At 41.5% G+C, this 16059-nt stretch overlaps 1 protein-coding gene across 7 annotated transcripts in view; it reads right to left on the bottom strand.

Annotated features, from left to right (window-relative positions):
- Positions 1-16059, bottom strand: part of CACNA2D1 (calcium voltage-gated channel auxiliary subunit alpha2delta 1) — a 407398-nt gene that overhangs the window by 74239 nt on the left and 317100 nt on the right. For all 7 annotated transcript variants that reach the window (XM_088651901.1, XM_035127294.3, XM_088651903.1 and 4 more), the window contains 2 exons: positions 14344-14502; positions 7764-7874 (listed from right to left, as the gene is read on the bottom strand). In XM_088651901.1, the coding sequence (XP_088508027.1) occupies positions 7764-7874; positions 14344-14502 (270 nt within the window). The remainder of the gene's footprint in view (positions 1-7763; positions 7875-14343; positions 14503-16059) is intronic.

The following is a 16059-nucleotide window of genomic DNA, read 5'->3' as shown; positions in this document are numbered from 1 at the left end:
TTCTCAGTTGAAGAAGGTAGGCAACCCACATGTGTCAGGAGGGGTGCCAACTTGCCCCCAACACTGGGGGGGGAGGCCAGTATCATGTGACATGTCCCGCCCAGCATCCTAGTGTACTCCCAGTGGCAGCAGGGGATGGGGAGCACATCTTCACTCTCCACGCATCCTGCCCAGTGCCCATGGGATGGCTACATCCCCAATATTGAGGGGACGCAGCCCCCTCCTCACAAATATTGAGGGGGGCGAAGCTCCTCCCCCCCCCATAGCTGGTGCCAGACCTTTCTGTTTGCATCACAACCAACTGTTCTGAATCCAGATGAAGACAAGGGATGCAGCTCAACATTTCTGCAATTGCTAGGGTCTACTCACACCCAACAAAGACAAATATAATATTGTCAACATGGCAACATAAAGGGATAGGTCAAAGATAGCCAACTTAGTGCTCTCCAGATCTTGTGGGACAGACAAGGGGCGCTGTCGTCTAACAACATCTGGAGGGCACTATGTTGGGTGTTCCTGGAATAGATGATAGACCGACAGGCAGATTATCATTATACAGAAATGATATGGTGTGCACTGGAGTCATTATCATGTTCTTTCGACTACTCAGAGTTAATTTGGTTACATAAAACTCCAGGGATTTATGGTGCAAGTTATCTATAGAGACAGAAAACAACTTTAAATATAACCATATGCCAGCTAAAAAGGATGAACCCAGTAATTTATAGGGACACTTCTCAGAGCCTAGATGTTCAGGGAAAGCACAAAATGTTTATTATTTTCTTCTAACTTGTCAACTTGAAGGTTAAACAGAAGTCAGGTTGAACAAAACAATGTAAGCAAAACTGAGTAGGCAATGTCACGTGATACGCAAACATTGCTGGAAGATGCAATTTTATCAGTTCCAAGCAACGAGGAGACACAAGATATTCTGATACTGACACAAACTATCCACTATGTTCATAGAAAATACTGTTGCTGTTATGCAGTAAGAGGAGTATTCCATAATCATTTGTAACCATATAATTTCTTCTACATCTTAAAGCACAAAAAATGCTCATGCAATAATTGCTAAGTGTATCTCATGTGTGAAGGACATGGACCTATAAAATGCCCCCACCTCTAAAATACTCAAAAGTAGCAACTATGAAAGGATTAGGCCAGGCTTTCAACAGTTTTTAAGGGAGGGAGGGAGACACACACACACACACACACACACACACACACACACACACACACACACACAGAGAGAGAGAGAGAGAGAGAGAGAGAGAGAGAGAGAGAGAGAGAGAAGCAGTTCCGTGGTGTCATGTCTCACTTAGACATTGCATGTTAGATACTTTGTGTCACATTCATTCCTGGAATCTTTAGAAATTTGCAGACCCACTGATTGTGATTCAAATAGTTGCAAGGTAGGCTTTCATCTTGCAGTGCTAAAATCTTTGCTCTACTGCCTGAGTGTTACCAGTTCTTGTGAATGAAGCATACAGTGGTACCTCATGTTGTGAATGGGATCTGTTTCGGCGGCTCGTTTGAAACATGAAAAGGCCGCATCTGCGCACGCGCGTGATGCAATGCAGTGGTTCTGCACATGTGCAAAGTGCAATTTAGTGCTTCTGCGCACGCGCGCAGGTCACAGACACGCCGAACCTGGAAGTAACCTGTTCCAGGACTTCCGGGTTCGGTGCATCCATAACCTGAAAAGACACAACATGAAGTGGACGTATCCCGAGGTATGACTGTATTGTGAATATGCTCTCAGTCCCATGGATTCATAGCTATATTTTGCACAAAGCTTTACAGTATTTTGTACCTAGGTAGGGCTGCCAGATAGCAAAATGTGCATACACCCCAAACAGCCCAGCGTAAGTGGTTCCCTCCTAGTTAAATTATTAACAGAACCCCCGAATATGGCTTTTTTTCTGCTTTCAACCTGACTTGATGCTGCTATTAAATTTGCTTTCTGTTGCCAATTGTTTTATTTATTGATGCTTTAAAGGTTCTATTGCTTCAGATTTTTAGCTGCCTTTGATTAAGATGCTGAACAAAAATAACTAAAATAAACAGGTAAATTAATATGCACATATCAAATACAGAAAAGCTGTGCCAAAGTATAAACTTTGTTATTTAGGATGAGAAGAGAGTGATTCACTTGGGGTGCTCTTTAAATATTATAAGTACAGTTGTCCAGGGTCATTTGATTTCACAGCGCAACAGATTGTGATTTTGGAGCCTACATCTGACCCATTGTGCATCACATCTAGGGTTGCCATTTACAATATGGGATTGGTGAAGTTGCTGTTTTCCCAGTGAATCCTTCCAGTGCTTGTTCCAATAATGTTAGAATGGTGAAATTACACAAACGTAGCAACTGATCTGGTTACCTTTCCTAGCAAAGTCACCCATCCCCTGGGATGAGCAAAATGGCAAACAACTGTTGGAACTGGTAACCATATAAGAACCAGACAGCAGACTTTTTCTGACATTCAGCTTAAATGGACAAAGCATCAAGTGGGCAGGGCAAAGGTCCCCTTTGCACCTTTACCTGAAGAAGTCTCATATTTGCTGGCAACAAAATGTTTAGTATAGGATGTTAATGCCTTTTCTAGTTATCACTTTTAGTAGTGGAAATGAATGCACAGAGCACTAGAAAGCTGCAAGCTCTCTGCGATTGCTCCTTATACATGACTTGGCAAAGTTAATGAATAGCAAAAAGCTATCTTGTAGAAACATGGGACTCAATTAAACACTTCTTCTGGTGCTATCAATGATAGGTTACAGGTCCCAGATCTGATTAAGTTTTATGAATTCCCTAATTCAATGTGCATTGTTTAGTTTTTAAAAATATACATGATGCCTAGAAGTCATAATGCAAAAAGAGCATTCTGCTCAAATGTTACTTTGAAAGTTCAATAAATGCAAATAAAATTCAGAATATCTAAAGCGAATAAGCAACTTCTTTTGCTTTCCTAAAACAGATTTAAGCTTGCACCTATCAATTTTCAGTAAAACCTCTTTTTTAAACTGTTAATTTTTGTGCTGAATAAAGTCATTATCACATTTGTAAATTATGGAAAAGCTCTCAGCTCAATATTGAACTCAGGGATAAAAGCTTTTTCTGTTCTTTCTAAGTTTAAAGAAAGAGAGTTCATTTTTTAATGAGCTCAATTCCCAAATTTGGACACCTGGGGGATTTTATCATTACAAGCTCCTCCCTTCTTCTTCTTCTTCTTCTTCTTCTTCTTCTTCTTCTTCTTCTTCTTCTTCTTCTTCTTCTTCAACCTATTGCAACACTAAGGTTGTAATCCTAACTCCTAATCCATGCTGCTGGATCCAACCATCCACCTGCCAATCTCCACTACCCTGGAGAAGTACATCAGTGAAGACTTCAGAAGAAGACAGGGGTGGATTTGAGAACTATGATATGTTTGCTTTGTTGACTGTTGTGAGCTACCTTGGACATTTGTAAGAATAGTGTAAGCAGGAACGGCTGCCTTGCCCCTTACAAGGACAGGGCAGGGGTAGGGCGCAGTGCCAGAGAGGTCAGAGCTGTGCAGGTGGGCTGGCAGAAGCACTGGATTGGCTCCACTGGTGCACCTGCCCATCCCTGCATCATCCAGGTGAGAGGAAACCATGCTGCTGTCTGGATTGCTATACAGCTACACGCCACCTTGCTTGGCTGCTCCTGAGTATAAATACAACAAGTATAGTAAAAATAAATAGTACAAAATCAATAAAACATAATTGGGATTGATCAATCAGTAGAGCATGAGACTCTGAATCTCAGGATCATGGGTTCGAGCCCTACACATTGGGCAAAAGATTCCTGCATTGCCGGGGTGGACTAGATGACCCTTGTGGTCCCTTCCAACTCTACAATTCTATGATTCTATGTTACTGCCGGCATTATCTCTCCCCCCCCCTTTAGTAACAGTGACTGAGAATTTCAGGAAAAAACTGTGGCCTCATTGAACACTCCCCCAAAGAAACAAACCATACACTGTAGTATATGTCCAGAGATTGCTGCTCATGGGGGGAGGGGGGATACCTGCTTTTTTGACAATAACTGGCCCAAACAGGCAAGAGGCATCTAGCTGGCCATTGTGAGAACAGGACACTAGACAAGAGGGGCCACTGGCCTCATCCAGCTCTTCTAAGAATGGCTCTTCTTTCGTTCTCAACAAGTTTGCCAATATTGTCATCAAGTCCTTAAAAAACCTGGGGGCTTCCCATTTAAGTCAATAACTATTGTGATATAAATGGATTTGTGCTTCTGTGTATAGTTAAGAGCAGACTCAGAATATGCAAATTATTCTAATGTGCTCTAATAATTTAATATAGTAAGGAAAACATGGATGCAATATACAACATTTATTGGAATCCACTTTGTGAAACCCAAAGCTGGCATTTGCAGATTAGGGTGAACATGCAATGCCAAAATGTGGGAGGTGGCAGAGGCAGCATTAAAAAAAAGAAAGAAAAAGAAACCACACATTTCCCACTGTAGACTTGATCTAGCCTTTTTTTCCCAGTATTCAGCCTTCCCACTACAGTATGATGATACTTCTCTCTTGCTGGATCATCACCTTGTTGTGGCGAGTGGGCTTGCACGTTCCTATGACCCTTGTGAGTGAAGCTGTCAGGAATCTCATACTCCCAGCAGGGTCACCCAAGGCGGTAAGATCAAAGGGTAGGAGCTAGACAAAGAATGATCCAAGAAGTCCTCAATGGCAGAACAGGCAAATGGTAACAATCGGCATGTTACAACGGCTGCGAAGGCGGATGAAGGCTGCAGCAGATAGGAATCTACCAGTTTGTCGTGATGCCGAAATCCAGCATTGCCTGAGCTCTGCGAGTGCGGCTTTCTCCCGATTGAAGTGCAGAGTGTTTGAGGACCGGGACATTCGCAGGGAAACCAAAAGGCTTGTTTACTACCAACCTTACTATATGCTTGTGAAACATGGACCACTTATAAACGCCATCTCCAACTCCTCGAAAGATTCCATCAATGCTGTCTCCGAAAATTTTAACACATCACTTGGGAAGACAGGCAAACTAGTATCAATGTACTGGAAGAAGCAAGATCACCAGTGTTGAAGCAATGATTCTTCAACATCAACTTCATTGGACTGGTCATGTTGTGCGGATGCCTGATGATCGTCTTCCAAAGCAACTACTCTATTCTGAACTTAAAAATGGAAAGCGTAATGCTGATGGTCAACAAAAGAGGTTTAAAGACTGTCTCAAGGCGAATCTAAAAAAAAGTAGTATAAACACTGACAACTGGGAAACACTGGCCTGCGAGCGCTCCAGTTGGAGAACAGCCTTTACCAAAGATGTCATGGGCTTTGAAGACACTCGAACTCAGGACGCAAGGGAGAAACATGCTAAGAGGAAGGCACACTTGGCAAATCCACACTGTGATCAAGTCCCGCCTGGGAACCAATGTCCCCACTGTGGAAGGACGTGTGGGTCCAGAATTAGCCTCCACGGTCACTTACGGACTCATTGTTAAAACCGTGTTTATGGAAGACAATCTTACTTGGCTACGAGTGATCGCCAAAGAAGGAAGAAAGAAAGAAAGAAAGAAAGAAAGAAAGAAAGAAAGAAAGAAAGAAAGAAAGAAAGAAAGAAAGATGCTTGTCATGCATATATGCATGTTACTTTAGGGCTTGCTCTGTACATTCTTAATTAATGTTCTTTACTAACAGATTAACAAGTATAGCCATAGAATATATAATCTGGTGGCTGAAAAATTACTATTTTTATCTTGGGAAGAATTAAGTAACAAAGCATAGCTTAATTTCCAAAAACATCTGAAACAGATTTTTCTTTTGCAGGAAAAGTGAAAGATACCATTCAGTGAACAGATGTTCAACTCATTAATCCAATTTATATAGAATCTCTTCTCTCAAACGATATTCATTTGGACAGTCACAGAAAAGATGACACTCTGTGAAAACATCCAAATAGTTTTGCAGCAAAAGCACAAGGAGAAACAAAAACTAATTTAAACAGCCATGCTTGCAACAAAACAAAACAAAAAGCATTTCAATGGAATTTTGGTGAAAATTGCCAAATTTCAATGGATGAATGAACACTGAATAATTGAATGAGCACTGATGGAATTAATGGTACACAGCTGATAAGTCTTGGTCGCTATTTTTCCACCAACAGAAAGATTTACAGAACTATACTATACTATACTGTACTATAGGGACGCAGGTTGCGCTGTGGTCTAAACTACTGAGCCTTGGGCTTGCCAATCGGAAGGTCGGCAGTTTGAAACCCCACAACAGGGTGAGCTCCTGTTGCTCGGTCCCAGCTCCTGCCCACCTAGCAGTTCAAAAGCACGTCAAAGTGCAAATAGATAAATAGGTACCACTCCGGTGGGAAGGTAAACGGCGTTTCCGTGCACTGCTCTGGTTCGCCAGAAGCGGCTTTGTCATGCTGGCCACATGACCCGGAAAAACTGTCTGCGGACAAACACCGGCTCCCTCAGCCAGTAAAGCGAGATGAGCACCGCAACCCCAGTCATTTGCGACTGGACTTATCATACTATGCTATACACTGTTTATTAATATATATGTGTTTTCCATTGCAGCCAATAGCTGGATCCTAACACAGTTTGGCATCACATCAAAATGTAATGATATATAATGCAATCTTAAGCTGGTATTGGAGGCAGGTATATTGACTCAAGTTATTAAAGCTATAGTGAAATTTTGTACACATACAATGATGGATCTAAGAGAGTTCAGTGACATTTAAAAAGATGCAATCTCTGATAGGTAAAATGGTGAAAATTGGCATTTATTAGCTAGGATCATCACTGCAGGAGGAGGAAACAGACTGCTCTCCAAGATCTCAGTCAGACACCTTTCCCAGTTTCCCATTCAATTTAATTTAACTGGAAATGCTAGAGGTTTGACATACAGGATATCATGAGAAACAGCCCCCTGTTTGCTGCTATCTGTAGACTAATAGGTTCCAAACTGCATGGCTATCCATGAGTCATTCCAGAACCTGCATGACTTATGCAGTTAACTACTTTCCTATTTTGTCTGCAGGAACCAATCTCAACATGCTCAAGGCTCACTGAAGAGTTTATAAGAGACTAGAAGGGTCTCTGGCTAACATTACACCAATGTGTGAAATTTAATCCATACACGGTAGTTATTACAAACTGACTTGCTGCATTTTTTCATAGAATTTATAAGCAAAAAGTGTACTTTGCTATTTGCTCTTTAAGTGCATTGTATTGTATATCTTTTGGTGTAAAGAATATAGCACTATGCGCTTATGAAAATATACAATATATAAAAGACAACCCAAACCTTGTATTTAAAATCACTCATGCCAAGGATGGAAAAACCAGCCATTTTGCTTCCCCCCCCCCATTTTTTTCTCTCAGTTCTTTAGTCAGTTCATCCCATTACTATATCAGTTTGTGATTTTATTAAAAATGTACGGTATGTGTGATAATCCATATACAATTTTTGTGCATATCTCTAATAATGTATTAAGCAAAACTGAATGCATTACTTTCATTAATTCTTAGCGCAAAATCAAAAATATGATTTTTGGTGGGAGAACTGTATAGCAAAATTGAGAGAGGGACAGCTGTGTTTTTGGTTAAGGGACTGCAAATTAGGTAGGTTCACATGAAATGCTAACTGAACAAATTTCTCCTTCGTTCCATGCCTATGAAAGGAACTTTAAAGGACATAAAACACTTGAGGACTTCAACAAATGAACCTTACTTTTTTCTCCTTGTTGTATTTGTCAAAAATCTCCTGTGCTTTTTCTTCACCACCATCGGTAAATAACATTATAATCTTGTTGCAGTTAGCTCTGAAGACACTGTGGCTGTGCTGGAAGAGATAAAGACAGGCATTTTTATTTATGTATTTCACAAAATTTATATGCCATTTGATTGTAATAAAACCTCAAAGTGGTTTGCAAAATGGTTCCAGTTATGATGCATCAAACAAAATAACAAAATGTTTAGTGGTGCAATGCAGCCCTCAGAAACAAATTTCTAAAGGGTGATTTCCCATAAATTGCATCTTTCACATTGCTAGGTATATAAATGGGCATGTGAAACAAGCACTTCATTATTCTGATGTGATTTATACATAAACCACCCAACATTTTTGCCAAAGACAGCAGGCAAATTGTTTGGGGGATCTCCTATTTAGAGTGTTTGACTTACTGACTGTGTGCATTGGCTTCCACTACTTCCATATGAAGTAGTTCATTTTGCCAGCCCAATCAGGGAAATTTCTTATTTCAAGATTGGATGAATAGTTTGATTGGAAGGTGGCTGAGAAAAATAGATCAAAGTGCTCCCTCCCACTCTTGGAATCCACACACCTCATGGGGGAAATAGTTGTCCTGACCTCCATTCTAGGTAACGGTAAAGGGACCCCTGACCATTGGGTCCAGTCATGACCGACTCTGGGGCTGTGGCGCTCATCTCGCATTATTGGCCGAGGGAGCCGGCGTACAGCTTCCAGGTTTGGGATGGTTTGTATTCAACTTAGCCATAATGGACGCAGTGTAATGGATGACTATGATAATTATGAGTGCCTAAATTAAGTTCCGAGGGACCCAGGTGGCGCTGTGGTTAAACCACTGAGCCTAGGGCTTGCTGATCAGAAGGTCGGCAGTTCGAATCCCTGTGACGGGGTGAGCTCCCATTGCTTGGTCCCAGCTCCTGCCAACCTAGCAGTTCAAAAGCACATCAAAATGCAAGTAGATAAATAGGAACCGCTACAGCGGGAAGGTAAACGGCGTTTCCATGTGCTGCTCTGGTTTGCCAGAAGCGGCTTTGTCATGCTGGCCACATGACCTGGAAGCTATACGCCGGCTCCCTCGGCCAATAATGCAAGATGAGCGCGCAACCCCAGAGTCAGTCACGACTGGACCTAATGGTCAGGGGTCCCTTTACCTTTAAATTAAGTTCCACTGGTTTAAGTGAATCTCCTCTAAATATAATGAAGTCTGGCTCCAATACAGTGCCTATCCACATACAGTGGTACCTCTACTTACGAATTTAATGTGTTCCGAACGCACATTCGTAAGTCGAAAGAATTTGTAAGTCGAATCCCATAGGAATGCATTGGGAGAAAAAAATTCATAAGTCGAAGCAACCCTATCTAAAAATTCATAAGTAGAAAAAAATCCTATCTAAACCGCCTCCAAGATGGCGGACAGAGCTCCGTTCGTAAGTAGAAACATTCATAAGTAGAGTTATTCGTAAGCAGAGGTATCACTGTAATTTAGTGGATATTAGATGGGGTAGACCAGTAGCAATAGCAGCCAGCAGGGTACAGTTTCTCACCTGGCTTCTCAATGCAGAAGTCGCTGCTGGTAACTAAGAGAAGGAGGCTTGCAGCAATGAGGAGATCAGTGCAGTCACTTGCAACAACAGAGCCAATCAGATGCTTCCAGAACTGTACCTGCAGTGCACCAACCTCCCTGCTTCCCCCTCTCTCCCTCTTGGTTATAATCAGGAATTCCCCACACTGGGAAGCCAGGTAAGAAACACCATCCCACCCCACCAGCCACTACTACCAGGGTGATCCAGTTGAAACCTCTGTTCAGCCATGAAGATGACTGGGTAACCCTGGGTGAGTCACTCGCTTTCAGTTGAACATACTTCACAGAGTTGAAGTGGGGCGATGCCAGCCATAGAGGAAGGGACAAAAATGTAGATAAATAAAATGGTAAACCAGCTACTTATTGATTAACCAATGAAATGACTATCAATTTATTACTATCAAGAAAAAATATTAAATTCTACTTCTGAATTAAGAACATATGCTTAGTACAAATATGTAATTATGCTAAGTATATGAACTTATGCTTAGTACCAATATGTCCGCTATTTAAGGGTTTCCATTTAAATCAGGGGTAGGGAAACTATGGCTTCCAGATGTTGCTGGACTTCTATCCCCACCAGTCCTGACCACTGGGCTTGGCAGCTGGGCTGATGGGAGCTGGACTCCAGCGACACCTCGAGCGCCCCAGGTTCCCCATCCTTGATTTAAGTATCGCTTTAGCAAATAAATGTGAATAAAGAAACCCCAAACCTTTAGATTAAGAATGCTAGCACAATGGTTCTGATTCAGAAATAAAACAATCATGCAGAAATAAAAAATGCATGGAGGTTCCAACTTGCAATATATTACATCGGACATCTGATAACATAAAATAAATAAAAGGGGGAAATTGTTTCCTAAATATTGTAAAACAGCCACTGTAATGTTGCTTTATTCTAAATTCTGCATTGACATCGACTGTGCTGCATAAACCCATAAAAAGGGGACTTGTCCTGCAAATCACATTGATTTGAGTAAATTTTAGGCTGTCATTTATGGAGGCATCACCTTTCTGGGGACATAAGAACATGGCTAGGTTCATTTACAATATATTTAAGTAGTATTTTGAATGTGACTTAACGATCAAGTAGTCAGCACATGTAAAATGATTTGTTGTTGTTTAGTCGTTTAGTCGTGTCCGACTCTTCGTGACCCCATGGACCATAGCACGCCAGGCACTCCTGTCTTGCACTGCCTCCCGCAGTTTGGTCAAACTCATGTTCGTAGCTTCGAGAACACTGTCCAACCATCTTGTCCTCTGTCGTCCCCTTCTCCTAGTGCCCTCAATCTTTCCCAACATCAGGGTCTTTTCCAAGGATTCTTCTCTTCTCATGAGGTGGCCAAAGTATTGGAGGCTCAGCTTCACGATCTGTCCTTCCAGGGAGCACTCAGGGCTGATTTCCTTAAGAATGGATAGGTTTGATCTTCTAGCAGTCCATGGGACTCTCAAGAGTCTCCTCCAGCACCATAATTCAAAAGCATCAATTCTTCGGCGATCAGCCTTCTTTATGGTCCAGCTCTCACTTCCATACATCACTACTGGGAAAACCATAGCTTTAACTATACGGACCTTTGTCGGCAAGGTGATGTCTCTGCTTTTTAAGATGCTGTCTAGGTTTGTCATTGCTTTTCTCCCAAGAAGCAGGCGTCTTTTAATTTCGTGACTGCTGTCACCATCTGCAGTGATCAAGGAGCCCAAGAAAGTAAAATCTCTCACTGCCTCCATTTCTTCCCCTTCTATTTGCCAGGAGGTGATGGGACCAGTGGCCATGATCTTGGTTTTTTTGATGTTGAGCTTCAGACCATATTTTGCGCTCTCCTCTTTCACCCTCATTAAAAGGTTCTTTAATTCCTCCTCGCTTTCTGCCATCAAGGTTGTGTCATCTGCATATCTGAGGTTGTTGATATTTCTTCCGGCAATCTTAATTCCGGCTTGGGATTCATCTAGTCCAGCCTTTCGCATGATGAATTCTGCATATAAGTTAAATAAGCAGGGAGACAATATACAACCTTGTCGTACTCCTTTCCCAATTTTGAACCAATCAGTTGTTCCATATCCAGTTCTAACTGTAGCTTCTTGTCCCACATAGAGATTTCTCAGGAGACAGATGAGGTGATCAGGCACTCCCATTTCTTTAAGAACTTGCCATAGTTTGCTGTGCTCGACACAGTCAAAGGCTTTTGCATAGTCAATGAAGCAGAAGTAGACATTTTTCTGGAACTCTCTAGCTTTCTCCATAATCCAGCGCATGTTTGCTATTTGGTCTCTGGTTCCTCTGCCCTTTCGAAATCCAGCTTGCATTTCTGGGAGTTCTCGATCCACATACTGCCTAAGCCTGCCTTGTAGAATTTTAAGCATAACCTTGCTAGCGTGTGAAATGAGCGCAATTGTGCGGTAGTTGGAGCATTCTTTGGCACTGCCCTTCTTTGGAATTGGGATGTAGACTGATCTTCTCCAATCCTCTGGCCATTGCTGAGTTTTCCAAACTTGCTGGCATATTGGATGTAGCACCTTAACAGCATCATCTTTTAAAATTTTAAATAGTTCAGCTGGAATATCATCACTTCCACTGGCCTTGTTATTAGCAGTGCTTTCTAAGGCCCATTTGACTTCACTCTCCAAGATGTCTGGCTCAAGGTCAGCAACCAGTAAATGATTTACTCAGTGTGTATTGACCCTGTACTTTACAATTGGATCGACTGTAGACATAGGCTTCTATTCCCGCATAGTTCAAAGTTGACCCACAACAGTTCAATAATATTAAATTACTGGTAGATCCAACACTAGATTTCTGTTTTCTCCATAAACTGTTTAGGAATAATGAGTAGCTTTGTATCTCTTCCTGGGCAGATGCTACTGAGTAGGGTATCCCTTTCAAAAGTAGCATAATTGCCTTGCACCTTTACTCAACGCAAGAGAAAATGGGAAAACTGCAACTTTTCCTTTCCTCTTGTGGACAATAGCAATAGTTTATTCCCTATGTAGGTACAAAAGTGCTAAGCACTTTGTGGCTCAAGTGAGAATAATGCAGTTTTAAAAGAGTGGTGCTTAAGCACATCCCAAGAAAATAATTTGAAATGTCAATTTAAATCCTGTGAACTGTAGCCTGGTACACATCTCTAATGCATGTAGAATTGATCCTGAACAAGAAAATTCCGTTGAAGCACTTGATACTTTATAAAATTATCTTATTTAAAATTACAACAGGCTTACAAAGCGACTAGGAGGGAATGTCCTCCTCCAGTTATCACTGCAAAAATTAAATTGAACTGCCAAGGCAAAAGTTTATTATTCCAAATGAGGTTTTCTTTGTCGATGTGTGGAGGAACAGTAGGTAGCAAAATGACTCACAAACAACCTTATTCATTTTAAACTCACCCTTTTAATGGCTTTATTAAAAAATACTCTGCTATATATTTTGAAAGCAATTTTCTCCTAGATGAGAAGAAAATAACTCTTTTAACACATTAGGATGACTAAAAATAACTGCCAGCTGCAGTGTTTTGCATTTATGTTTAATGCAGGCATTTAAGATTATTTAAAACAATTTGGTTATCAGAGGCAATGGAAAGGGCTGTATTGCTTTGCTTTATAAACCATAAACATACATGTGGACACCACCATTTGTCTTGTTCTTGTTAAGGTTGGTAACACTTATTATATTGTCATGGGCGCTCACTTTCATTTTTCCAGACCATACAGCACTCCCTACTAGTGAGCCTTGAAACTGACCACTGTTATTTTCCCGTATGTTTCCTCCCCCTTTTTTAATGAACACATGCTTATCGTTCACATATTATCTTAATTCACACTAATGTCCCTGCAAAACTATTCATGCATATTCCGATAGAGCATTTTGTGGGACAAGGCCCATGCCTGGACATCCCTACTGGCGCAAGCTGTTCTTGCTCCCTTGGTTCCTGCTTGCATAAGCTCCTTCTGCTGTTTTATTGCTTTGAAGCAGCTGTACTTAGTGTTAACAACAAATACATCTTGGGGCTAATCCGTCATCACTTTTGAACTTAATTCTCCTGCCTCTTCATCTTCACTATTTCCTAACTCTCCAAATTGTGCTCAGGAAAGTTACAAAGCGCTAAGAACAGAAAATGAGCCCTCCTCACCCCCGCCCTGGTTCTCGACATTCATGGGCCTCTCACGATGACAAGCCTCATCTAATGGAACTAAAAGGGCTGTGAATGGCTTCTGTAAATAGATCAGGTTGCTTTTTCTGATCCTTCTTCCAATCACTGCAGCTGCAGAAATGTCATTATAGTCCGCAACATCACATCAGCCCACACACACTGATAGAAAAGTGGGAAGGAGAGATAGTGATTGGGGGAGGTAGGCAAATTACCTTCATTTAAATGTAATTTTTCTTACTAAGATTCTCATTCTTCACACACCCCCACCCCACCCCCAGTTAAGCCTATTTATGTTGTCTTGTACTTATTGAAAGAGAAGCTCAAACAGAAAGAACCTCCGAACAAAACAGAAAAATGGGGAGCCACTGTAGAGAACTTCACACTTTACACAACAATTTAAAGTGCTGCGAGTTTGCTGGGGATACGCATGAAACACAGTGATATATTGCTATTGCATGGCAAATGTGTAAGTGCAAAAGAGAGATGTTTGTTCTTAAACATCCACATATGCACGTCCGAAAACTATGGCTCAGTCAAGTCTCAGAGGTGCATTTATTTTTTGGCTTAATGACATTTTTTTATTGTTTACATTTCCCATTTGCTTCAGAAAAAGACACCAGATTACCTAAGGAAACTATGGGCTGGAAACAGAGGGATTCCTCTGCTAGGATACATCTGTTAGAAAAATACCATCAAGGGGAAGGTGTGGGGGGGAAACACTTTTGTTCAGTAATAGCAATGCATTCTGTCAGCATAGTACAACCGTATGAACTTCATATGAACCATATGAAGGGAGCAGATTGCTCACACTTACATTTAGCAGCTGTTCAAAGGCGTAGCTAAAGCCCTTTTTATAATCGGTGATCCCTTTTGCTGAGATTTTATTGACGGCTTCTTTCAGCTTCTTCTTGTTTCTCACATTAGCTTGTACAAGGTGGTTGAAGCAACTGACGTTTTGAGCATTTTCATTGAACTAAAAAAAGGAAAGAGAGCAAAGGAGAAGCTGTTCAATAAAGCGCATATAAAGGGTATCCTGTAGGGCTGTAACTTCCAGGATGCATTCAGAATGGGTCTGGTGATGAGAAAAGTCACGTGCAAACATACAAAGTTCTCTCCATCAACTGTGTCCTTTGGAAGGATTAAAAAATCTGCTTACATTCATATAAGTACATTAGCCCAATGGGATTTTGGACTCCACCCCACCCCATGGGGAAGAAGGAGGCTTAGGGAACTGTGGGAAGGCGGGGACCTTCAGTCCTCACAACTGCCTTATTGGGGCAAGATCTAGAGTTGCTGTGCTCACTAGGCCTGAGCTGTTTTGTTCTTTGAATAAAGAGTTGGCTTCACTGACACCTTGTGAGTTATTCCTGACTTGCTCTCGACAATGGGGGAGAGTGTGTTGCTGCCTGAAAACATTCAATCCTCCTTGGGCTCGGTGAACTAGTTGCACAGTTCTTTGGATTCAAGTGTCAATAAATCAACCATAATTCAACCAGCGTGTGTGTGTGTGTGTGTGTGTGTGTGTGTGTGTGTGTGTGTGTGTCAGACAGAGACACACACAAAGAAATCTTTTCAATGTAGAACAAGTTGTGCTGGGTTATAACTAAATGCAAGCATCACCCAGCAGTCTGGAATATGCTGATAGGCATTCCTGGTGAAGATGACAAAACAAGCCTGGTTTTCTAATAGATAAAACAATCAGGTTAACATTATCCCCCAAGGACGAGTTACACAGTGGATATTTCCAAGGTCCTGAAGGTCAGGAAATGATTGACAGCTATGGCTGCAGGGAAGAAACATAATTCAGGGTTATATTTAATTAATGTGAACTGCAACACACACACACACACACACACACTCACTCACTACTTAGCTCACAGGAGGACTTCAAGTGTAAAAGCCTCTGGCCTGGCCTGCAAACTGTCCAGTCCTCCCTCTAGTAGCAATAATATCACAACTAAAATAATTTGCTGCTCAAGCCCTGCCAACAATATGACATCCACACAAACATTTCAGAGTTTGGAGTTGGCTTCACTTGCACTCTACATTAACTGAACAAATCCATCCCCCATTCCTAGTTCATGCCCATAAAAGGAAATTTAAAGGACATAAAATACTTAGGGACTTCAATAAGTGAAACTTACTTTTTTCTCTTTTTATTTGTCCAAAATCTGTGCTTTTTCTTCACCACTGTTGGTATATAGCATTATAATTTGTCGAATGGTCTCCCCTTGCCTGGAGCCTTGGCTACATATCTTTAGGCGCCAGGCAAAAACACTCCTCTTCTCCCAGACCTTTGGCTAATTAAGTGATCTATGGCCTGTTAACAGGGAGGGAGCACTGTTTTTGTTTGTTACTATTTTATGTATTGGGGGGGGGGTTATCTTGTAAACTACTTGTGATCCTCGGATGAAGGGTGGTATAGAAATTTAATAAATTCATCCTCCTCCTCCTCCTCTTCTTGTTGTATTGCTTTATCGCTCTGTGTGCTGCTGGCAGGGTGGCGCAGGCAGAGGTGCACTGCTGACTT

The sequence above is a fragment of the Zootoca vivipara genome, chromosome 9 (genome assembly GCF_965207765.1).
Source record: "Zootoca vivipara chromosome 9, rZooViv2.hap1.1, whole genome shotgun sequence".
Lineage (NCBI taxonomy): Eukaryota > Metazoa > Chordata > Lepidosauria > Squamata > Lacertidae > Zootoca > Zootoca vivipara.
This window is presented reverse-complemented; position numbering and strand designations above follow the sequence as displayed.